The sequence below is a fragment of the Caretta caretta genome, chromosome 2 (assembly GCF_965140235.1).
Source record: "Caretta caretta isolate rCarCar2 chromosome 2, rCarCar1.hap1, whole genome shotgun sequence".
Lineage (NCBI taxonomy): Eukaryota > Metazoa > Chordata > Testudines > Cheloniidae > Caretta > Caretta caretta.
The window spans coordinates 353,676-379,272 of NC_134207.1; the positions used below are offsets into that span (position 1 = coordinate 353,676).

At 46.7% G+C, this 25,597-nt stretch overlaps 1 protein-coding gene across 8 annotated transcripts in view; it reads left to right on the forward strand.

The window, feature by feature from the left end:
• Positions 1-25,597, forward strand: part of IQANK1 (IQ motif and ankyrin repeat containing 1) — a 100,132-nt gene that overhangs the window by 67,334 nt on the left and 7,201 nt on the right. For 7 of the 8 annotated variants that reach the window (XM_075124822.1, XM_075124816.1, XM_075124820.1 and 4 more), the window contains 7 exons: positions 2,643-2,782; positions 3,174-3,228; positions 3,917-4,009; positions 22,093-22,201; positions 23,309-23,405; positions 24,797-24,931; positions 25,366-25,494. In XM_075124822.1, the coding sequence (XP_074980923.1) occupies positions 2,643-2,782; positions 3,174-3,228; positions 3,917-4,009; positions 22,093-22,201; positions 23,309-23,405; positions 24,797-24,931; positions 25,366-25,494 (758 nt within the window). The remainder of the gene's footprint in view (positions 1-2,642; positions 2,783-3,173; positions 3,229-3,916; positions 4,010-22,092; positions 22,202-23,308; positions 23,406-24,796; positions 24,932-25,365; positions 25,495-25,597) is intronic. The other variant, XM_075124823.1, reaches the window with a different exon arrangement.

Consider the following 25,597-nt stretch of genomic DNA (forward strand, 5'->3'; position numbering starts at 1 on the left):
AGGATGCCTTTTTGTGTCTCAGTGTTTTTTTTTTACTTTGTTGTTAAGCCCTGGTTGCACTTTTTTGGTTCTCTTACTATGTTTTTTAATTTGGGGTATACATTTAAGTTGAGCCTCTATTATGACGTCTTTAAAAAGCTTCCATGCAGCTTGCAGGGATTTCACTTTTGGCACTGTACCTCTTAATTTCTGTTTAACTAACTTCCTCATTTTTGTGTTTTCCCAACTATGCCTTGGTTCAGGAGTCTAGGTCAGATTAAAAACTTTGGTAGAGCAGTCCTCCAGGTGATATTCCTCTTACCTATCTCTTAAGAAGGATACTGCTTGCTAGTGATGAAGAGAGGAATCTGTACAGACAAACACTTGAAAAAGAAAGTAGTTATTTACCCTACAGCACCCATAGTTCTTTAGGTGTATTGTCCTCACAGATTCCAAGATCTGAGAATGCTAAAGGAGTTGGCGGATGTGATTGCAGAGCCATTGGCCATTATCTTTGAAAATTCATGGCGATCGGGGGAAGTCCCGGACAACTGGAAAAAGGCTAATGTAGTCCCCATCTTTAAAAAAGGGAAGAAGGAGGATCCTAGGAACTACAGGCCAGTCAACCTCACCTCAGCCCCTGGAAAAATCATGGAGCAGGTCCTCAAGGAATCAATTCTGAAGCACTTTGAGGAGAGGAAAGTGATCAGGAACAGTCAGCATGGATTCACCAAGGGCAAGTCGTGCCTGACTAATCTAATTGCCTTCTATGACGAGATAACTGGCTCTGTGGATGAGGGGAAAGCAGTGGACGTGTTGTTCCCTGACTTTAGCAAAGCTTTTGACATGGTCTCCCACAGTATTCTTGCCAGTAAGTTAAAGAATTATGGGCTGGATGAATGGATGATAAGGTGGATAGAAAGCTGGCTAGATTGTCGGGCTCAACAGGTAGTGATCAATGGCTCCATGTCTAGTTGGCAGCCGGTATCAAGTGGAGTGCCCCAAGGGTTGGTCCTCGGGCCGCTTTTGTTGAATATCTTCATAAATGATCTGGAGGATGGTGTGGATTGCATCCTCAGCAAGTTTGCAGACGACACTAAACTGGGAGGAGAGGTAGATACGCTGGAGGGTAGGGATAGGATAAAGAGGGCCCTAGACAAATGAGAGGATTGGGCCAAAAGAAATCTGATGAGGTTCAACAAGGACAAGTGCAGAGTCCTGCACTTAGGACGGAAGAATCCCATGCACCGCTACAGACTAGGGACCGAATGGCTCTGCAGCAGTTCTGCAGAAAAGGACCTAGCGGTGACAGTGGACGAGAAGCTGGACATGAGTCAACAGTGTGCCATTGTTGCCAAGAAGGGCAATGGCATTTTGGGCTGCATAAGTAGGGGCATTGCCAGCAGATCGAGGGATGTGATCGTTCCCCTCTATTCGACATTGGTGAGGTCTCATCTGGAGTAGTGTGTCCAGTTTTGGGCCCCACACTACAAGAAGGATGTGGAAAAATTGGAAAGAGTCCAGCGGAGGGCAACAAAAATCATTAGGGGACTGGAACACATGAGTTATGAGGAGAGGCTGAGGGAACTGGGATTGTTTAGTCTGCGGAAGAGAAGAATGAGGTGGGATTTGATAGCTGCTTTCAACTATCTGAAAGAGGGTTCCAAAGAGGATGGATCTAGACTGTTCTCAGTGGTAGCAGATGATAGAACAAGGAGTAATGGTCTCAAGTTGCAGTGGGGGGGGGTTAGGTTGGATATTAGGAAAAACCTTTTCACTAGGAGGGTGGTGAAACACTGGAATGCGTTACCTATGGAGGTGGTGGAATCTCCTTCCTTAGAAGTTTTTAAGGTCAGGCTTGACAAAGCCCTGGCTGGGATAATTTAGCTGGGGATTGGTCCTGCTTTGATGACCTTCTGAGGTCCCTTCCAACCCCAATATTCTATGATTCTATGATTCCATGTTCTGCTGTCTGTCTTTGCTAAAAGAAGATACATAACATTTATGGATACAAAAGTTTAGGGACATTTACTGTACTCATTAATTACCCTAGGGTAATTACCCTAGGGATCCTTATTGGCAAGGGAATGAAGAGGTGGTTGAGGCCATCCTGCCCCTTATAACCTCAGCTGTTGGGGGTTGCAACAATGCCCAGGGTACAGGCATGGCCCTGACAGACACTGCTGTTCAAAAGAATCCGATCTTACATGCATGGGGCACATGAGCACCAAAATCGGAATCCCATGCGGACAATACATCTTGAGCTACAGTTAATGTAGGGTAAGTAACCGTTCTTTATGTGAGCAAAGGATGGTTGATAGGCACTCATATATGGCAGTGATGCAGACTGTTTAACTACAAGAGTGAGATAAATCATCCTATCAGGTTCATTCATACAAAGAGTAAAATAGTGTCAACAGGACAGTCCCTCAAGTTAAGAGTGATTATTTGGATTAAGGAAACTACATAGGGTTAGCAGTGCCTATGATGTTAGTGGTGCAGATTGCCCTTTCTTTGGTCCCACTTATCTTAGATGAAGGATTATGTTCCCAGCCTTAGTACCCATTGTTGGTGCTGCTGAGATTGGAGTTTGGAGAGTGGGTCGCAACCATTAATTTTATGTATTTACAGCCACAGTGGTGTTTGTGTTTGTTTCCAATAAGATTGCTTCTTTGGATAGCTTGGTTGCCATTCTGCAGTCCTGGGACATCAGCCTGACTGAGTTGATGCTACAGAAGATGGAGGCAGAACAGCAAAGAAGAGCCTTGCTGGAAAAGAAGCAGAAAGAAGCTGAGACTCACCGGTGAGAGCTGCACCCCAGCCCTAGCCAGGAAAGGGAAGATAGTTAGATACAGCAGTCACAAACACTGTTGCACTGAAAGTGTTTTTTACCTTTTGAATGGGTTACAGTTTGAGAACTCGGACTTTATGAGACAAAAGGCAAAAGAAGCGAAGAAAGAGGCAGAATAGTAAGTTAAGAAGGGGTAAAAGAAGGAACCTCAAGTTTATGTCCCAGGTGTTGCCCAAGAGTTTGTCCCATTGCAGGGGGTGATGTCATTTGGTTCCTTTTCCTCACTTCGTCTGATCAGGACATCTTTTAGAATCAGGAAAGGGGGTCCAGAAACTGCAATGCTGCTGTGCCCCTCCCCACTGTGAAGGACTCAGAAACTGAACTGTGTTGTTCTTTCCCATAGAATGAACGAGGAGGTGGAGCAGCTGTCTAAAGTGCAGGAGAGATGTAACAAGGAGGTCAGGCCAGCTCTTTTTAGAAACTATGAAACAGCCCCCAGGTATCATTTTTTCCCCATTTCCAGCCCTTCCCTGTGGTGGCCATACTTCTTCTTATTCTTCAGTGCCCGACTTTCCTGGTCAGCTGATCCCTGATGGGATTGAGCTGGAATTGGTGTGCATTTAGATGCTGATCTCTGGACTTAGATGTCAGCCCTTCTAGTCTTAAAGAGAGGGGCAGCACTTGCTAATTGGTATCATTTGTGCAAGAATGGTTTGTACCTGCATGGAGAAAACACAATTCCATCTGCTCTGTCTCCAGGAGAGAGTTGATGGGATATGTTCTGTACTCCTCACGGTGCATGCCTGGGACAGATATTCATGCTGCTCAGTTGCACTTGCATAGAGATTGCCAGCCAGCCTGCCCTAGCTATTGGTCAGTCCACTTTGACCTTTTTATACAGCCAGCCAACTGGTCCCAACATCTGATCCAGACCAGGGGTTTACTGTCCCTCCTGAGAACAGTAGGGTAGAATTTATCCGCTGTGTGTGACAGGAATGTTGCAGCCCCATCTAGAGCATAGGGACAAAGAATTTAAGCCTTGCAGGTGTGACAAAGGATTCTGTTTTCCTCCCCACCTAAGACAAAGTTGTGTTGGGGGCCACCTTCATCTTTCCCATCTGTTTCCTCCTTTTTCCTCCCATGCAGCTGCAGCAGGCCTACTGTGAACTGAACAGGAGAATCACAGAGCATGACAAGTGTCAGAGAAAGCAGATGGTCAATGCAGAGCTGACCCTGCAGGTGAGGCTCCCAGGCCCTTCTGCCCCTTTAGGCCTGTCAGGAAGGGACTCCACAGAGGTTCCAAGCTGCCTTTGCTCCATTGGACCTGAGGGGCAGCTTGGGGCTCTCTGCCACATCCTTTCAGAATATTTGGGGTAGGAGGTCTGCACAGTGTGCACCCAACATTGGGGCTCCTAGATTATTAGGCCAGAAGGGACCGTTGCAATCATCTAGTCTGACCTGCTTAACACAGGCCATAGGACATCCCTGAATGAATTCCTATTTACACTAGAGCGTCTCTTTTAGAAAATATCCAAACTTTGTTAGAACGTCCAGTGATGGAGATATCACAGTTCCAGGGTTAACTGCACCTCTGCCTTTGTCTACTCAAAGGCACCCCTTTAAGACTCAGGCCTCCAGCCACCACCTCTCCATGGGCAGGGACCCATGTCCCTCTCCCTCCAGACTAGGTATTTAGGCTTGTAGTCCCCCTTCCGATTCACTATGCTTATCCCAACAGGTCTGACTTTATTGCCTGCAGTTCTACTCTTTCCCAGTGGCTATGATGGTTGTTTCACAGAGCACAATATATATATATATTCTGTAATGCTTTTGTCCTAAATATAATTTTAAAAAAATTGTCTACGTATGTGTTAAGCTTACCGGGTGACACCCATCATCCATGTGGAGACCCTGGTAGGGCAAGGTTTTTCCCTCTCAGTTACAGTCTAATGTTAATTTGAGGATCAAATGAGGGCCACTCAATCAGTTCAGGCTGAGCCTTTGTCATCTGGGTCTCTTGAACCTGGTCTGAATCAGTATGTGAAATGCCCCCCAAGAACTGGTAATTATCTAGAGTTGTTTACCTGTCCTGGGATCTGCAGGATTCACCCCCCACACACACACACTTATTGTAGTTGCTGGAGTTAGCTCTATTACCCTCCCCCATGGAGCTAGAATACAATCCTTATCTGACAAAGATACATAACATTTATAGGTACGAAAGCTTAGGGACATTTACTGTACTCATTATCAAGCTGTCCTGCACTGGCTCAAGAGCATGAGTACCAACCTCAGGGCAGACTGTTTTTTGGTTTTTTTTTTAAAAAACCGGCACAAACCCCAAACTGGTTGAGAGCTCTATACTTAGATTTCACCAACGAGTTATCAAGTGTATACTCCTTAGGCACTGTAACAGCCTTAACATGGAATCACAGACAGTCGGTACTCCCTGTCTCGCCACCTAGGGAAGCTTGCCCTTGTGATAGATGGCCCTTACACCACGAATCACAGCAATATTCAGGTTACGCCCAGTCCTGAATTGCATGTTAGAGCTCACACTGAAGACAACGCTTGTAGCCAATCCTATACTAAACTATCTAAAGATTTACTAAATAGGAAAAGGTAACGATATTTTTTTGACAAGGTTAAAGCAGATAATAACTTACAATCTTAACTTTCAAAAAGTAATAGAAGCGTCTATAATAAGCAAGGTCTGTATGTCCTTTAGGGCTAACCCAGGATAAGCACTGGGAATCTTTTGTTTATTCTAGTAATCCTTGTTCCCCCCAGAGTCCAAGCAGTATAAAGATACAGTTCCTGCTTGTTCAGGGGTTTTATTCACTTCCTCACTTCTGCTTTGATCTGCCAACTCAGCTGATGGAAGCAATTCACTTGCAAGACTCATCTTCCCGGGGGTGGGAAGAGTAAACAACAGCCTTTCTTTTGTCCTCTTTAATCTTAGTTGAAGGCTGCTATCTAATCCATCCCCACTCTTCTCCTCTGCAGACTAAATAAGCCCAGTTCCCACAGCCTCTCCTCATAAATCATGTGCCCCAGCCCCCTAATCATTTTTGTTGCACTTCACTGGACTCTCTCCAATTTGTCCACATCCTTTCTGTAGTGGGGGCACCAAAACTGCATGCAATACTCCAGATGTGGCCTCACCAGTGCCGAATAGAGGGGAATAATCACTTCCCTCAATCTGCTGGCAATGCTCCTACTAATTCAGCCCAATATGCCATTAGCCTTCTTAGCAATAAGGGCACACTGTTGACTCGTATCCAGCTTCTCGTCCACTGTAATCCTTTTCTGCAGAACTGCCGCTTAGCCAGTCAGTCCCCAGCCTGTAGCAGTGCATGGAATTCTTCCGTCCTAAGTGCAGGACTCTACACTTGTCCTTGTTGAACCTCATCAGATTTCTTTGGGCCCAATCCTCAAATTTGTCTAGGTCACTCTGGACCATACCCCTACCCTCCAGTGTATCTACCTCTCCCCCCAACTTAGTGTCATCTGCGAACTTGCTGAGTGTACAATCCATCCCATCATCCAAATCGTTAATGATGATGTTGAACAAAACCAGCCCCAGGACAGACCTCGTGGCACTCCACTTGATACCAGCTCCCAACTAGACATTGAGCCGTTGACCACTACCCACTGAGCCCGATGATCTAGCCAGCTTTCTATCCACCCTATAGTCCGTTTAGCCAATCTATACTTTTTTTAACTTGCTGGTAAGAATATGGTGGGAGACCATATCAAAAACTGTGCTATAGTCAGGACATATCATGTCCACTGCTTTCCCCATATCCACAGAGCCAGTTATCTCATCATAGATGGCAATCAGGTTGGTCAGGCATGACTTGCCCTTGGTGAACCCATGTTAACTGTTCCTGATCACCTTCCTCTCCTCCAAGTGCTTCAAAATGAATTCCTTGAGGACATGCGCCATGATTTTTCCAGGGACTGAGGTGAGGCTGACCAGTCTGTAGTTCTCTGGATTCTTCTTCTTCGCTTTTTAGATGATGGGTACTATATTTACCTTTTTCCATTTGTCCAGGACCTCCCCTGATTGCCACAAGTTTTCAAAGATAATGGCCAATGTCTCTGCAATCACATCAGCCAACTCCCTCAGCACCCTCAGCTGCATTGCATCCGGTCGCATGGACTTGTGCATATGCAGCTTTTCTAAATAGTCCTTAACCTGGTCTTTCACCACTGAGGGCTGCTCATCTCCTCCCCATACTGTGCTACCCAGTGCAGCAGTCTGGGAGCTGACCTTGTCTGTGAAGACTGAGGCAAAAAAAGCATTGAGTACTTCAGCTTCTTCCACATCTGTCACTAGGTTGCCTCCCCCATTCAGTAAGGGTCCCACACTTTCCCTGACCACCTTGTTACTAACGTACCTGTAGAAACCCTTCTTGTTATCCTTCACATCCCTTGCTAGCTGCAACTCCAATTGTGCCTTGGCCTTCCTGATTACACCCCTGCATGCTCGAGCAATATTTTTATACTTCTCCCTAGTCATGTGTCCAAGTTTCCACTTCTTGTAAGCTTCCTTTTTGTGTTTAAACTCACCGAAGATCTCTCTGTTAAGCCAAGATGGTCACCAGCCATATTTGCTATTCTTTCTGCACATTGGGATGGTTTGTTCCTGCACCCTCAATAAGGCTTCTTTAAAATACAGCCAGCTCTCCTCGACTCATTTCTTCCTCATATTAGCCTCCCAGGGGATCCTGCCCATCAGTTCCCTGAGGGAGTCAAAGTCTGCTTTTCTGAAGTTCAGGGTCCATATTCTGCTGCTCTCCTTTCTTCCCTGTGTCAGGATCCCGAACTCAACCATCTCATGGTCACTTCTGCGCAGGTTGCCAACCACTTTTACTTCCCCCTACCAATTCTTCCCTGTTTGTGAGCAGCAGGTCAAGAGGAGCATGGCCCCTAGTCGGTTCCTCCAGCACTTGCACCAGAAAGTTGTCCCCAACACTCTCCAAAAACTTCCTGGATTGTCTGTGCACTGCAGTATTGCTCTTCCAGCAGATGTCAGGGTGATTTGAAGTCCCCCATGAGAACCTGGGCCTGTGATCTGGAAACTTCCGTTACTTGTCCGAAGAAAGCCTTGTCTACCTCATCCTCTTGGTCTGGTGGTCTATAGCAGACGCCCACCATGACATCACCCTTTTTCCTCTTGCCTCTAAACTTAACCCAAAGACACTCAATAGGCTTTTCTCTAGTTTCATACTGGAGCTCTGAGCAATCATTCCACTCTCTTACATACAGTACAACTCCTCCACCTTTTCTCCCCCTCCTGTCCTTCCTGAACAGTTTATACCCATCCATGACAGTGCTCCAGTCATGTGAGTTACCCCACCAAGTTTCTGTTATTCCAATCACATGATAGTTCCTTGACTGGTCAACCACACTCCTCATTTGGAATCGGAAGCAGGCAATCAGGCAGCAGAAGAGACGGAAAAAAAAAAGTCAAATACAGTACAGTACTGTATTAAACATAAACTACGAAAAAAATAGCGGGAAAGTTTAAAAAAAGATTTGACAAGGTAAAGAACTTTCTGTACTTGATTCATTTAAATTAAGATGGTTAAAAGCAGCATTTTTTTTGGCATAGTAAAGTTTTAAAGCTGTATTAAGTCAATGTTCAGTTATAAACTTTTGAAAGAACAACCGTAATGTTTTGTTCAAAGTTACAAACATTTCAGAGTTATGAACAACCTCCATTCCTGAGGTGTGTGTAACTCTGAGGTCCTACTGCAGATAATTTGGTGGTCTCTTCTGGGCTTCAACTCTATGAATCTGTGATTCTTAATTGGGGGTGTGGTGCAGTGTAGGCACACCCTCCACTGGCTGTAATACTGGAGAAATTCTAGAAGACTGAAGGAGTGCCTGTATGGTGTGTGACAGGGTCGGGCCAGATGGCTACAGGAGAGTAACAGAAGGCAGATATATTAGCCCCAGGTTAAGTAGGACCCTTTTCTCTGGGTAAGGTAACAGGGAAGGTTCCAGAACATCAGGAACTTTCTGGAAACAATTAAGGCAGACAGGCTGATTAGAACACCTGCAGCCAATCAAGAAGCTGCTAGAATCAATTAAGGCAGGTTAATCAGGGCATCTGGGTTTAAAAAGGAGCTCACTTCAGTTTGTGGTGTGCGTGTGAGGAGCTGGGAGCAAGAGGCACTAGGAGCTGAGAGTGAGAAGGCGTACTGCTGGAGAACTGAGGAGTACAAGCATTATCAGATACCAGGAGGAAGGTCCTATGGTGAGGATAAAGAAGGCGTTGGGAGGAGGCCATGGGGAAGTAGCCCAGGGAGTTGTAGCTGTCACACAGCTGTTCCAGGAGGCACTCTAGACAGCTGCATTCCACAGGGCCCTGAGCTGGAACCCGGAGTAGAGGGCGGGCCCAGGTTCCCCCCAAACCTCCCAACTCCTGATCAGACACAGGAGGAGTTGACCTGGACTGTGGGTTCACGAAAACTGCCAAACTGAGGGCTGCCGTGAATCTCTGAGGTGAGCAAATTTGCCAATAAGTGCAAGACCCACCAAGGTAGAAGAGGAATTTTGTCACAGGTGTCAGCAAAAACAAGGAGTCCTTGTGGCACCTTAGAGACGAACAAATTTAATTGGTGTGATGGGGCAAGGCTATAGATGGCTATAGAAAAGTAGTGGGAGATAGATATATTAGCTCCAGGCTAAACAAATCCCTGGTACCAGGATAAGTGAAATGGCAGCTGCTCCAGGTCAATTAAGACACCTGGGGCCAATTAAGAACTTTCCAGAAGGCAGGGAGAATGCTAGGTTGATTAGGACACCTGAAGCCAATCAGGGGCTGGCTGAAACAAGTTGAAAGCCTCCCAGTTAGTCAGGTGGGTGTGCATGTCAGGAGCTGTGGGAGGAAGTTGCGCTGTTGGAGAGGCTGAGTATCACCATATCAGGCACAAGGAAGAGGCCCTGAGGTAAGGGTGAAGTGGAGCTTGAGGAAGTGGGGGCTGCTGTGGGGGAAGTAGCCCAGGGAATTGTACATGTCATGTTTCTAAAAGGTCAGCTACCATAGCTGATACTATTTGGGTCCGTGGGCTGGAGCCTGGAGTAGAGGGTGGGCCTGGGCTCCGCCCCCCTTTTTCCCCCGATTAATCACTGAGACTGGGAGACAACAGAGACTGTGCAAGGAAGGATAACTTCTCCTCACCTCCCTCACTGGCTTATGATGAAAATGGCTCAGTAGACTGTGACCCTTGTCTCTAGAGAGAGAAGGGTTACGTGGAGGGTCACAGTGAGCCTCTGAGGCTAGCAAAATCTGCCAGGAAACGTGGGACCCATGGAGGCAAGGACAGAGCTTTGTCACAACTGGTGTCAGGAGTGGGACTTCGTTCACAGCATGGCGGAAGAAAGAGATTTAAAAAAAATGTGCACTGGGGTTTTGGATTTTTTTTTTGTTTTGGTTTGTTTGTTTGCTTTGTACCACAATGGAGGAGGTGGTAAGAGCTCTGGTACAAGCCACGGCAGCCCAGCAGGAGGCCACCCGGGTTCAGGCAATGGCACAACAGGAGTCTATGTGGCTACAGCAGGAAACCAATCAATTATTGACGAGCCAGGTGACCCAAAATCGTGCCCTCTTGAGAGAGGTGGTGGATCGGCTGAAGATCCTCACCACCCAGGCCCGGGGGTCAGACGGGACGCAAACCCTGAGGGCCACTGGTTGTCTGCCAAAGATGACGTCAGGAGATTGACATAGAGGCATATCTCCTCTCATTCAAAAGGACTGCTCAGCGTGAGGCGTGGCCCCAGGAGCAGTGGGTCAGCATTCTCACCCCTTTTTTGTGTGGAGAGGCCCAGAAGGCCAACTTTGACTTCCTGCCACAAATGCCACTGACTATACCCGTCTGAAGGCAGAGATCCTAGCACGATCAGGGGTAACGGCAGCGGTAAGGGCCCAGAGGTTCCATGAGTGGAAATACCAGGAGAACAAACCCCCGAGATCCCAGCTATTCGACCTCATACACCTTGCGCAGAAGTGGTTACAGCCCGAGGTGTGCAGGCCAGAGGAGATTTTGGAGACCCTGGTCATAGACCATTACATGCGGGGACTGCCGCCAGATCTCCGCAAATGGGTAGGCCAGAACGATCCATCCATGTACGACGAGATGATCACGCTGGTAGAAAGACAGATGACAGCCAGGGAACTGACTCGACTACCCAAGGAAGGCCCCTTTTGAAGCAAGCACCTGACCCCAACCCTGGAAGGTTGGGCAGCCAAACCCCTGGGGAGTCCTAGGTGGAAGAAGGAGGGGGCGGAAAACCAGTGGGGACCCCAGAAGGAAAGGATTGGCCTGAGTGGGGGGAACCCCGGGACTAAACCCCCTAACCCCCGGGATAGGGGAGTGATTAAAAGCAATTATAGATGTTATGCATGTGGGGAGTGGGGACACATAGCAGCACAGTGTCCCAGCACTGAGGAGTCTATGCAATGTAATTGGGGGATTGGGAGGTCCCATACTCCCTTATCCACCTCGCGGGGGTCGCATTAGCCCTGCATAATTACACCAGGCCAGTGAGGATAAATGGAGCAGAGGCTTCAGCGCTTGTGGACTCGGGGAGTGCTATCACCCTCATATCGGGTAAGCTGGTAAAAAGTAGTCAGCTGCTACAAGCCAAACGCGTACCAATGACTTGCGTGCATGGGGCCGTGAGCCATTACCCCACCATCCCAGTGGAGATAGAGGTTCAGGGAAACCCCATTGAGGTGACCGTGGGTGTAGTTCCTAAACTCCCATATCCTGTAGCCATTGGGAGGGACTATCCAGGGTTTGATAATTTACTCCCCCCGGAGAGGCTGGAGGGAGGTGGGGACCCTGAGGACAGCGATTCGTCATCGCGGGAATGTCAACCCCCGATGTTTGCTGAGATTTCTCAGGATCTGTTCTCAGTCCCCCGAAAGACCCGGAAGACAAAAAAGAGAGGAAGGCCGCGAAGGCCTTGGGAACCCGGATCCTGACCCAGGGCCAGAAGACCTCCCTAGTAGGTTGATGGACGCGAGCAGCCAACAGAGAAACTTGCACCACAGAAGGTGAGCCAGAGGCTGCCCCCAGCAATGACAGCGGCGAGCCATTGGAAGAAGCAGAAGCCGGCCCCTGGAAGCTTGGGCAGGTTAGTCCTAGGAGAAAGACTTTTGGGCGGGACCCAGCGGAGGACCCCAGATATGATAACGCCAGGAAGGAGGTGGCCGAGATTGATGGGATACCCGTGGATGGGAAGGTCCAGGGTCCCGGACCTTACTTTATAGTGAAGAAAGATCTTCTGTAACACGTGGTGCAAATGCAGGAGCAAGAGATACAATAACTTCTGGTGCCACAAAAACATCAAAAACCCATATTGAGTCTCGCCCACAGTCACCTATTTGGAGGACACCTAGGGGTAGAGAAAACCCAGGCACGGATCCTGCGGAGGTTCTGGCCAGGAGTACATGAAGATGTCCAGCGATACTGCACCTCTTGTCCAGAGTGTCAGTTACATAGCCCTTGCCCGCACTTGCAGGCTCCTTTGATACCTCTTCCAATAATAGAGGTTCCTTTTGAATGGATAGCCATGGATCTGGTAGGGCCCCTAGAGAAGACAGTTTGGGGCCACCAACATGTTCTTCTTGTACTGGACTATGCAACCCAGTACCCGGAAGCTGTTCCCCTACGCAACACAGCTTCCAAGACAATAGCTAAGGAGGTAGTGCAGGTTGGGCTACCCAAGGAGATATTGACTGATCAAGGGACACCTTTCGTGTCCAAGTTGATGAAAGATCTCTGTTCATTGCTCCATGTACAAGCCCTACAGACCTCTGTATACCACCCACAAACAGATGGCCTTGTGGAAAGTTTCAATAGGACCATCAAGACCATGATCAGGAAAGTGGTGAGCCGGGATGGGAAAGAGTGGGATACCCTATTGCCTTACCTCATGTACGCCATCCAGGAGGTTCCGCAAGCTTCCACGGGTTTCTCTCCATTTAAACTACTATATGGGCGCCACCCTCGGGGTCTATTGGATATAGCCAGAGAAGCGGAGCCAAATCCTGGAAGGAACACAGTTGAGCATGTACTGCAGATGAGAGATCAGATAGCCCGAGTTACGCCCATTGTACGGGAACACTTGGAGAGAGCACAGGAGACCCAACGAACCCATTATAACCACCAAGCGAAGCTTCGACTGTTCCAATCAGGGGATCGTGTGATGGTACTGGTGCCCACAGCAGAAAGTAAACTGTTGGCCCAGTGGCAGGGACCCTATGAAGTAATCGAAGCCGTGAGAGAGGTGAACTATAAGGTGCGGCAGCCAGGCCGCCGGAAATTGGAGCAAATTTACCACATCAATGTTCTAAAACCTTGGCACGATCGAGAGGCATGCTTAGTCATGCAGGTGACCCTTCCCCAGAAGGATAACTTACACGAGCAAGTGAGGAGATCATCCGACTTGACGCCGATCCAAAAGATTGAGGCAGCCAACATGATTAATCGCAACCTAGATATGTTCTCTACAAAACCAGGGCGGATGACTGAGACCTAGCACCATATCCGCACGATCCCTGGAGCCAAGGTAACATTGAGACCCTACTGAATTCCAGCAGCCAAAAGAGAAGAAATCAAGGCCGAAGTAAAGAAAATGTTAGAATATGGGGTTATTGAAGAATCTTACAGTCAGTAGTCCAGTCCAATTGTTCTAGTGCCTAAACCTGACGGTACCATGAGACTCGGTAATGACTTTCGCCGACTGAATGAAACATCCCAGTTTGACGCATACCCCATACCACGCATCGACGAACTGGGTGACCGACTGGGTCGTGCCCGATTCTTGACTACACTGGATCTGACCAAAGGGTACTGGCAGATTCCTCTGACCAAAGAAGCTAAAGAAAAGACAGCATTCTCCAACCCGGATGGGCTATTCCAGTACACCGTCCTCCCTTTTGGGCTCCACGGGCCCCAGCCACATTCCAGTGCCTCATGGATAAGCTGCTGTGCCCCCATACTAGTTATGCAGCTGCATACCTAGATGATGTCATCATCCATACGCCAGACTGGGGAACCCACTTGGAGAAAGTTGAGGCAGTACTGCGCACCTTAAGGCGGGTTGACCTCACTGCTAATCCCGCTAAATGTGCCATAGGGCTAGCAGAGGCTAGGTACCTGGGATATATTGTGGGAAGAGGCATAATGAAGCCCCAAACGAATAAGCTAGAGGTAATTCAAAACTGGCCCCGGCCGACCCGAAAGAAGCAGGTCCTTGTGTTCCTAGGCATGGTAGGCTACTACAGACGTTTTATTCCCCACTTCGCCACTAGGGCAAGTCCCCTAACAGACCTGGTGAAGGCCCGAGGTCCAGACATGGTAAAGTGGACCGACGCAGCAGAGGGGGCATTCACAGACCTTCGGACGGCCCTCTGTAATGACCCCGTACTCATAGACCTGGACTTTAACAGGGAATTTATCTTACAAACAGACGCTTCCGAAGTGGGATTGGGGGCAGTTCTGTCAGAAATGGTGGGAGAAGAGGAACACCCGAGCCTCTACCTAAGCAGAAGGCTTCTCCCAAGAGAACAGAAATATGCAGTAGTTGAGAGAGAATGCCTTGCTGTCAAATGGGCTATGGAGACACTGCATTATTACCGCTTAGGCCGGCGATTTACTCTTGTGACGGACCATGCACCCCTCCACTGGATGCAGCGGAATAAGGAAAAGCATGCAAGGGTCACCAGGTGGTTCTTATCCCTCCAACCATTCCAGTTCCGCATACAGCACAGGGCTGGATGCCACCATGGCAACGCTGATGGTCTGTCATGAGCATACTGCCTGGCGTCCCAAGTTGCCCAACTCTATGGTGTTGAGCGGGGGGAGGGGAATATGTGACAGGGCAAGGCCAGATGGCTATAGAAAAGTAGTGAGAGATAGATATATTAGCTCCAGGCTAAACAAATCCCTGGTACCAGGATAAGTGAAATGGCAGCTGCTCCAGGTCAATTAAGACACCTGGGGCCAATTAAGAACTTTCCAGAAGGCAGGGAGAAGGCTAGGTTGATTGGGACACCTGAAGCCAATCAGGGGCTGGCTTAAACTAGTTAAAAGCCTCCCAGCCAGTCAGGTGGGGGTGCATGTCAGGAGCTGTGGGAGGAAGTTGCTTTGTTGGAGAGGCTGAGTAGTACACACCATATCAGGCACAAGGAAGAGGCCCTGAGGTAAGGGTGAAGTGGAGCTTGAGGAAGTGAGGGCTGCTGTGGGGGAAGTAGCCCAGGGAATTGTACATGTAATGTTTCTAAAAGGTCAGCTACCATAGCTGATACTATTCGGGTCCCTGGGCTGGAGCCCAGAGTAGAGGGTGGGCCTGGGCTCCCCACCCCCTTTTCCCCCTGATTAATCACTGAGACTGGGAGACAACAGAGACTGTGCAAGGAAGGATAACTTCTCCTCACCTCCCTCACTGGCTTATGATGAAAATGGCTCAGTAGACTGTGACCCTTGTCTCTAGAGAGAGAAGGGTTACGTGGAGGATCACAATGAGCCTCTGAGGCTAGCGAAATCCTCCAGGAAATGCAGGACCTACGGAGGCAAGGATAGAGCTTTGTCACATTGGCCATAAGCTTTCGTGGGCTAGAACCCACTTCATCGGATGCATGGAGTGAAAATACAGGAGCAGGTATAAATACATGAAAGGATGGGGGGTTGCTATTACCAAGTGTGAGGTCAGTCTAACGAGTTAAATCAATTAACAGTAGGATACCAAGGGAGGAAAAGTAACTTTTGAAGTGGTAAAAGTCTGTCATAATTTGGGGCCTCTTTCTGCCCCACCACCTCCACAAACATGATACAGTTCTGCGGTGACCTAGAATCCTACTTTCGACGTCTCCGACTCAAGGAATATTTCTAACACACCAGTGAACAGCACACTAACACACACGAAGCTTCCTGCCAACAAAGAGGATTCTGCGTGGACGCCTCCTGAAGATCGAAACAACAGATGGACTTCTACATAGAGTGCTTCCGTCGACGTGCACGGGCTGAAATTGTGGAAAAGCAGCATCACTTGCCCCATAACCTCAGCCGTGCTGAATACAATGCCATCCACAGCCTCAGAAACAACTCTGACATCATAATCAAAAAGGCTGACAAAGGAGGTGCTGTCGTCATCATGAATAGGTCGGAATATGAACAAGAGGCTGCTCGGCAGCTCTCCAACACCACTTTCTACAAGCCATTATCTTCAAGTCCCGCTGAGGGTTACCAAAAGAAACTACACCATCTGCTCAAGAAACTCCCTGAAAAAGCACAAGAACAAATCCGCACAGACACACCCCTGGAACCCCGACCTGGGGTATTCTATCTGCTACCCAAGATCCATAAACCTGGAAATCCTGGATGCCCCATCATCTCAGGCATTGGCACCCTGACAGCAGGATTGTCTGGCTATGTAGACTACCTCCTCAGGCCCTACGCAACCAGCACTCCCAGCTATCTTCGAGACACCACTGACTTCCTGAGGAAACTACAATCCATTGGTGATCTTCCTGAAAACACCATCCTAGCCACTATGGATGTAGAAGCCCTCTACACCAACATTCCACACAAAGATGGATTACAAGCCATCAGGAATAGCATCCCTGATACCATCACGGCAAACCTGGTGGTTGAACTTTGTGACTTTGTCCTCCCCCACAACTATTTCAGATTTGGGGATAATTTATACCTTCAAGTCAGCGGGACTGTTATGGGAAGCCACATGGCCCCTCAGTATGCCAACATTTATATGGCTGACCTAGAACAACGCTTCCTCAACTCTCGTCCCCTCACACCCCTACTCTACTTGTGCTACATTGATGACATCTTCATCATCTGGACCCATGGAAAGGAGGCCCTTGAGGAATTCCACCAAGATTTCAACTATTTCCACCCTACCATCAACCTCAGTCTGGACCAGTCCACACAAGAGGTCCGCTTCCTAGACACCACAATGCTAGTAAGCACTGGTCACATAAACACCACCCTATACCAGAAACCTACTGACCGCTATACTTACCTACATGCCTTCAGCTTTCATCCAGACCACATCACACGATCCATTGTCTACAGCCAAACTCTAAGATACAACCACATTTGCTCCGATCCCTCAGACAGAGACAAACACCTACAGAATCTCTATCAAGCATTCTTAAAACTGCACTACCCACCTAGTGAAGTGAAACAGAGACAGAGCCAGAAGGATACCAAGAAGTCACCTACTACAAGACAGGCCCAACAAAGGAAGTAACAGAATGACACTAGCTGTCACCTACAGCCCCAAACTAGAACCTCTCCAGCGCATCATCAAGGATCTACAACCTATCCTGAAGGACGATCCCTCACTCTCACAGATCTTGGGAGACAGGTCAGACCTAGCTTACAGACAGCCCCCCCAACCTGAAGCAAATACTCACCAGCAACTACACACCACACAACAAAAACACCAACCCAAGAACCAAACCCCGGTGCCAACTCTGTCCACATATCTATTCAGGGGACACCATCATAGGGCCTAATCACATCAGCCACACTATCAGAGGCTCGTTCACCTGTGCATCTACCAATGTGATATATGCCATCATATGCCAGCAGTGCCCCTCTGCCATGTACATTGGCCAAACCAGACAGTCTGTGCAAAAGAATAAATGGACACAATGGACATCAGGAATCCTAACATTCAAAAACCAGTAGGAGAACACTTCAGTCTCTCTGGTCACTCAAAAACAGACCTAAAAGTGGCAATTCTTCAACAAAAATACTTCAAAAACAGACTCCAACGTGAAGCTGCAGAACTGGAATTCATTTGCAAACTGGATACTATCAGATTAGGCCTGAATGGAGACTGGGAGTGGTTGGGTCATTACAAAACCTAAACTTAATTTTCCCTACTGTTACTCACACCTTCTTGTCAACTGTCTGTAATGGGCCACTCTCTTACCACTTCAAAAGTTATTTTTCCTCCCTTGGTATCCTGCTGTTAATTGATTTTTAACTCATTAGATTGACCTCACACTTGGTAAAGCAACCCCACATCCTTTCATGTATTTATACCTGCTCCTGTGTTTTCACTCCATGCATCCAGTGAAGTGGGTTCTAGCCCACGAAAGCTTATGCACAAATAAATTTGTTAGTCTCTAAGGTGCCACAAGGACTCCTCGTTATTTTTGCTGATACAGACTAACACGGCTACCACTCTGAAACCTGTATTGTGTCAATATTCTAAAAGGGCAAACAAATTAGGTCTTGTCTTGTCAGAAAAACCTAATATCATTTAATTGGAGATTAAAATGTTGGTTGATAAACATAAGTACAGAGATGTAATATACTTAGGCACTATACAATATCAATAAAGCACACATTACATGAATTAAGAACTGGCTAACTGAGAGAACTCAAAGTAGTTGTCAATGAGGAATCATCATTGAATGGGAGTGTTTTTAGCAGGTTCTGCAGGGATTAGCATTAGGCTTGATGCTAGTCAATATTTTTGACAATGATCTGGAAGTAATTGTAAAATCACTACTGATTTCAGTAGAATGTGAACTAATATTCTGCCTGCTGTACAGAGGAGAGTAATGCCTCTGTAGTTTCCGCAGTTGGCGTTGCTGCCTTTTTTTGAACAGTGATACAATAATAGCATCTTTGAAGTCTTGTGGCATTTCTTCTTCCTCTCTAGTGCTACTCAGGATGTCATGAAACACCTCGATAGCCTTTGGGCCTGCTCCTTTATACAGTTCTGCTGGAATACCATCCTTTCCAGATGCTTTGCCAGAGTTCAGTAGTTTTGATGGCTTTTATAACTTCCTCAACTGATGAAGAGAGATCGAGATCCTCTCTGATGGGTTTCTCAGGTAAATGGTCAAGGACACACCAATCGACTGTGGATGGTCTGTTGAATAGACTACTGAAGTATTCAGCCCATCTCTGTATGATTCCCACCTTGTCTTTGAGGGTTGTGCTATCTGTCGACTTTAAGGGGGCTGTGCCAGATTTAGATGGTCCGTAGACTGCTTTGAGAGAGTCAAAGAACATGTTTGCGTTGTTTGTATCTGCGTAATGCTGGACTTCTGCAGCTTTCCTCTCCCACCACTCTCCTGCATTCTCCTTCGTTCAGACTGGGCCTTGCTCTATAGGTACTTAAACCTATCTTTCTTTCAGATGGAAGTGAGTTCATTCTGCCATTCAACAAATGTTTTCTGCTTGTCACTTAGAAGTTTGGAGATGTCCTCGTTGTTCTCATCGAACCAGTCCTGGTGTACACTTTTTCTTTGGCCCCAGCACTGATTTAGCTCTCATTCTACTGAACAGACTCATTGCAAACGTATCTGAGGAGAATCTGCCAGAAGCGCAGAGTAGTTTCAGACCAAGTTGTAGAACTATGGACATGATCTTTGTTGTAAGACAGGTCCAGGAAAAATGTTTAGAGCAGAACATGGATCTGTATGCAGTTTTCATAGATTTGACCAAAGCTTTTGATACGGTCAACAGAGAGGGTCTATGGGCCTATGGGCTATTCTACATAAACTGGGGCTGCCCAAGAAGGTGCATACAAATCATCAGCTTTTGACACGGTCTCCCACAGTATTCTTGTCAGCAAGTTAAGGAAGTATGGGCTGGATGAATGCACTATAAGGTGGGTAGAAAGCTGGCTAGATTGTCGGGCTCAACGGGTAGTGATCAATGGCTCCATGTCTAGTTGGCAGCCGGTGTCAAGTGGAGTGCCCCAGGGGTTGGTCCTGGGGCCGGTTTTGTTCAATATCTTCATAAATGATCTGGAGGATGGTGTAGATTGCACTCTCAGCAAATTTGCGGATGATACTAAACTGGGAGGAGTGGTAGATACGCTGGAGGGGAGGGATAGGATACAGAAAGACCTAGACAAATTGGAGGATTGGGCCAAAAGAAATCTGATGAGGTTCAATAAGGATAAGTGCAGGGTCCTGCACTTAGGACGGAAGAATCCAATGCACCGCTACAGACTAGGGGCCGAATGGCTAGGCAGCAGTTCTGCGGAAAAGGACCTAGGGGTGACAGTGGATGAGAAGCTGGATATGAGTCAGCAGTGTGCCCTTGTTGCCAAGAAGGCCAATGGCATTTTGGGATGTATAAGTAGGGGCATAGCGAGCAGATCGAGGGACGTGATCGTTCCCCTCTATTCGACATTGGTGAGGCTTCATCTGGAGTACTGTGTCCAGTTTTGGGCCCCACACTACAAGAAGGATGTGGATAAATTGGAGAGAGTCCTGCAGACTAAACAATCCCAGCTCCCTCAGCCTCTCCTCATAAGTCATGTGTTCCAGACCCCTAATCATTTTTGTTGCCCTTCGCTGAAGAGAAGAATGAGGGGGGATTTGATAGCTGCTTTCAACTACCTGAGAGGTGGTTCCAGAGAGGATGGTTCTAGACTATTCTCAGTGGTAGAAGAGGACAGGACAAGGAGTAATGGTCTCAAGTTGCAGTGAGGGAGGTTTAGATTGGATATTAGGAAAAACTTTTTCACTAAGAGGGTGGTGAAACACTGGAATGCGTTACCTAGGGAGGTGGTAGAATCTCCTTCCTTAGAGGTTTTTAAGGTCAGGCTTGACAAAGCCCTGGCTGGGATGATTTAACTGGGAATTGGTCCTGCTTCAAGCAGGGGGTTGGACTAGATGACCTTCTGGGGTCCCTTCCAACCCTGATATTCTATGATTCTATGATCTGTCTGTTCCATGACCACATGATAGTGCAAGTACTCGACAGTGGTGACTTCTCCGATGCATTTGAAATCTTGAATGGGGTGAAGCAAGGCTGCATACTTGCTCCAGTGCTGTTCAACTTGTTCTTTGCCAGTGTCCTCAGCCATGCCACAAGGGACTCGGATCAGGGGATATACATCCACTATTGACTTGATGGCTCCCTCTTTGATCTTTGAATACTCAATGCTAAGACCAAGATGCTGGAGAGGCTTCTTGTCAAGGCACTTTTCGCAGATGACTGTGCCTTGATGGCTCATAGACATCAGGTCATCATTGATTTTTCTGAAGCATCTCAGCTCTTTAGTCTCACCATCAGTCTCTGGAAGACAGAGGTCTTGTTTCAGCCAGCACTTCATTCCAATGCCCCAGTGCCAGCCACCTTCATCCATGGTTCAAGTATTTGGGCAGTACCATCTCAAGTGACAGTTCTCTTGATAAGGAAATCTCCTCCAGAATTAGGAGAGCCAGCCAGGCCCTTGGCCGACTTCAAACAAAAGTTCTTAATCAACACAACATCTGTCTCTCCACCAAATTGAAGATCTACAGTGCAGTGGTTCTAACTTCACTCCTGTATGAATCTGAGACGTGGACTCTTTATAGACATCACATTAAAGAACTTGAGCAATATCACATGTGCTCCCTCCGCCCAATAATGAGCATTCGCTGGCAGGAATATTAAAGTCCTTCAGAGAGCAAACACAACCAGCACTGAGGAAATTTTATTGAGAATATAAGTTAGGTGGACCGGGCATGTCCTCAGAATGGAAGACCACTGTCTCCCAAAACAGATCTTGTTTGGGGAGCTGAGTCAGGGCAAAAGAAAGAAGCATTGTCCGTATAAGCACTTCAAAGATAATCTAAAGAATCACGAAATTATCTCCAGGCTGCATGTGAAAGGCACTACAGAGCTGCATAATCACACCCCATAGATACAGGCTTCCCATGCCCTCTCAGTGCAGTTCACTCTGTGCATCAGGATTCAGAGTCATATGCGTAGCCATATATGAGAACTATGACAATATCGTCGTCATTGCCAGGGATGGACTACCAATAATACTGATTAGATTTGCGGATAATACAAAGATTAGTAGAGTGGTAAAAAATGACCAGGACAGGAGAGTCATAGGGGGTGAAGTGGATTGCCTGGTAAACTGGGCCCATTCAAACAAAATGTTATAACAAAGATAAATGGAAGGTCATATCTCTAGAAACAAAGAAAGCAGCCCCTATTACAATCCCCCATTCTGTATCCCGGAAATCAGTGACTCTGAAAAGGATTTAAGGGTCATAGTGGACAAGCAATTGAACATGAGCTCCCAGTGTGATGCTGTTTCAAAACGGTCTAATGCAATCCTTAGGTGTATAGGGAAGTAGTAAGTAAAAGAGTGGTGATTTTATTTCTGTATACTGTATTGGTGAGCTCGGTACTGGGATGAAATTCTGTGGCCTGTTTTTTATACAGAGTTCAGATTAAATGATCCAATAGTCCCATTTGGCCTTAAAATCTATGAAAAACTTGTCCTAATGCATTTCCTTACTTTAGGCAATTGGTGATGCAGAGAAGTTGGTGGAGACTCTACGTCTGGCTGCTGAGAAAGCAGAGGAGAAACTGTCCCTGGCCAGGCTCAGGTTGCGAGAACAGACTCAGGAAGGTAGGTTTAGGCCTTGGTCATGAACTGCTTGATAGAGTAAAATTGGGGGAAGAGGGAGGTTCTTGATCAGGACCCAGGTGTATCTGTAGTTCTTTAAGTCTTTGTTCATATGGATCCTACTCATGGGGTGCATGTGCTCCATGAATATGAGATTGGAATCCTTTCACCACGTAGGAAAGTTCCTCTACAATGAGCCACTAGTCAGAACTAAAAAAACTCCAAGGTCGTGCCAGCTGGGCACAAGACACTTCATTAACTATATTAATTATTAAGACTAAAACTGTTAGGAAAAAAGATGCTAAACTTAGAGACAGTGGACAGATACTGTTGAGTTCTTTCTCGCTACTATGGGTGGTTAAGAGGCGATCAGTGCCGCTCTGCCCTATCTGACCTCAGGTGTGTTCCTGGAGAAACCTTGCTTGTGATGGGTTAGGAAATGAGCAGCCTCTGGCCACGATAGACTTTGTCTGGGGTGGAGGATACAATACAACTTTGTTATGTCTTTTATAGTTCTAAGCATATTTTCAAACCTTGTCACCTACATTTGGTGCTTAAATCTTGTATTTGAGCTAAAATATCCAATGTAGGCCCTTAAATCCCAGTATGAGAACCCAAACGGCGGATTTGTTCGCAGTCTAGAAGTATCTACATGGGGAACAGAAATTTCTGGCCTTTATGAAAGAGTTACTGGGTGATGTTCCGTGGTCTGTATTACGCAGAAAGTCAAATTAGATGATTCCAATGTTCTTTTCTGTCTTTATAATCTGTGTCTATGAAGATTCAAATCTCCAAAGGGCATAAACACCAAGGAGGAAGAAGAAATGTTGACTAGTCCAAGTAGGTATACCAAGGGCAATAGAATGAAATTAAGAAAGGGAGAAGTTAGGTTAATATCTGGGAAATTTTCCTGACTGTGAGTGTTATTAGGTTATGGACTCCTCTTCCAAGGGAAGTGGCAGTATGGTAATAAAAAAATCAATAATAGTTTCTACTGAAGGGACTTGCACCACTTTCCTTGGAAGTGCTTAACCATTCAACATTAATGTTCTTGCTGTTTTTTGTGTAGAATAGATAATGCTATTCAGTGCTTTCTCTATCCTTTACTAGGGGTGGGGAATGAATTCCAAGGGCTGAAGTGCTCCGTACAGGAGCTTGATGATGTGCTATTGAAGGATGTGGGAGGCAAAATCCATTCAGATGGACGGTGAGTTAGAAAAGACAATGGTCATACTTGCTGTCATGTTTGTATCCAGCAGAAATGTCTTAACAACAATGCTGCTTCCCCTCAACTCTGAGGAAGAGAGCCTTCGCAAAGGGACTGACCTAAAAGTACTGATACACCTCTTGCCATTAAGCAGCCCTGATGTAGTGGGCTGTTGGACTAGTACCATTATATCCCATGGTGAAGAAGACCCTTTTATTGTTGGTATTAATAATTCTATTTATTTGTTAAATACATGAAATCTGCTCAGCTCTGGTACAAGACACACAATTATTGTATTCCCTGATCACCTTACAACCTAAAGGAAGAGAGAAAAATGGAGAAGAGGAAGGAAACCTAAAGGAGGAAGGAGACATATGGAGTGGCTTTATTTTAGACTCCCTTCTGGGAATGGCATAAGAAGGTTTTTAAGGAGGGATCATCTCCCTGGTGCCACCAGTGTTACCTGGGGTTTCTCAGAACCCAAAGCTGGGGTAACTTAATTGTTTCTCTCCAGGCGGTGTTAGGAATAAATCAATGGGAACACAGTGCTTCCATCTGATAAATGATTGATACAAGCAAGTGTGCTCTTATCCAAAATTACGATTTATTAGATATTAAGCACACACACATACGCAATAGGTTTAAGACATCCCAGATATAGTTACCCACAGTCTGAGATGGTTTCACGTGATCACCATCCAGGCTTCCAGGGGCCCTCTTTCTGTCCAGCTGATGGGGAGTTTAGATGTCAGCTCCTTGCCCAAAGAAAAGCTCCCTTGGACTGCTCAGAGGTATTTACTTTTACCTAATCTTTTATAGCTATCTCTAACAAAGCACGTAACCTATAGTGACTCCTAGTGGGTCAGCATCATAACCCCTACAGGTTCCACTAATTCTCCTAATTTCAGCAAACTACTCATTATCTCAAAACATTTCTAATATTTCCAGCCATAACAACAATACGTCAGCGGCACCTAAAACCAAGCTTGCTCTTACCTCACTCTCTTCCATAACTTTCTGTCTCATCCTCCCATTCTGATTAACAAACTGCAAGTATGCAGTTGTCTGACCTTGTCTCACAAAGGCCTAAGATTATTCCTAGCAATGTGATGTTTGGTTTTCAGCTGGCAGTGGCTGAACATACAAAATTGCTTACTGCAGTACTGTCAAGTTCTGGGCTACATGCAGGAATATCAAATTCCGGGGTAACACCATGTTCCTCCCTGCAGGGCTGGAGGGAGTGTCTGGTTGTTGCTACTTCTCCAGTAGGTGTAGGGGGAATATTTGCTGGTTGTATTGGGTTTTGGTATTTGGTCTTTCAGCTCTAGTTCAGACGCTTAGTTCCCTGTCCCCACTAATGATGGGTGTCTCTGTCTCATCTTCACATACAGATGGCCATTAATCATTGATCCATCTGGACAGGCTGCAACTTTCCTGCGGTATCGAGACACAAATTACTTGAACACACTGAACCCAAATGATATGAACATGGAGACCATTCGATTGGCCTTGCTGGGGGCCCTCCGGTAGGTGGCAGAGCACCAGGAATGGGAGGGCAGGATGGCAGGCATGGACACAGCATAGGTTGGTGTTCCTGATGATCTAAGAGTGCACATATGAGTGAGCTGGAGGAATAAAACAATTAGCTGGTAGTGTAGTGCATGTGGCTGTGAGGGAGTAAGTTGCTTTTTGATACCCTCTGCCTGGGGAAGTAGCTGCACTACCTTCACAGTTAGTATTTCTGGTCGTCTTTCACAAAAGGGAATGCTGGCTGAGTGAGGGGCCTTTTCTCCCCAGTCCCCTTTCCACATTGTGCTAAAGGGAAGGCTGTCCATACATGTAATACTTGAGACCCATCATTATCGAGAGAGAGAGAGATTTGTTTTGTCTATCTTTTGTATTAAGGACCTTGGACTGTCCTGTAGTACATATGATCAACCATTCAGACCTCTGCCCTTAGGTATGGAAAGCCAGTGGTGTTTGACATGATGGAAGTGAACATGTTTGATGCCGTGAAGAGACAGTTGGAGAGAATAGAGTCTGGACTGGCAGAGGCAATTCTGAGCAAGCAGATACTGCAGAATGAAAGGTAAGAATTTGTGGGTATGGTAAACTCCATGAGCTTCAGTGGAGAAATGGCACCTCTTCCGACCCTATTCCCTCCCAGCTTGGGGATGTAGGAATGTGCCAAT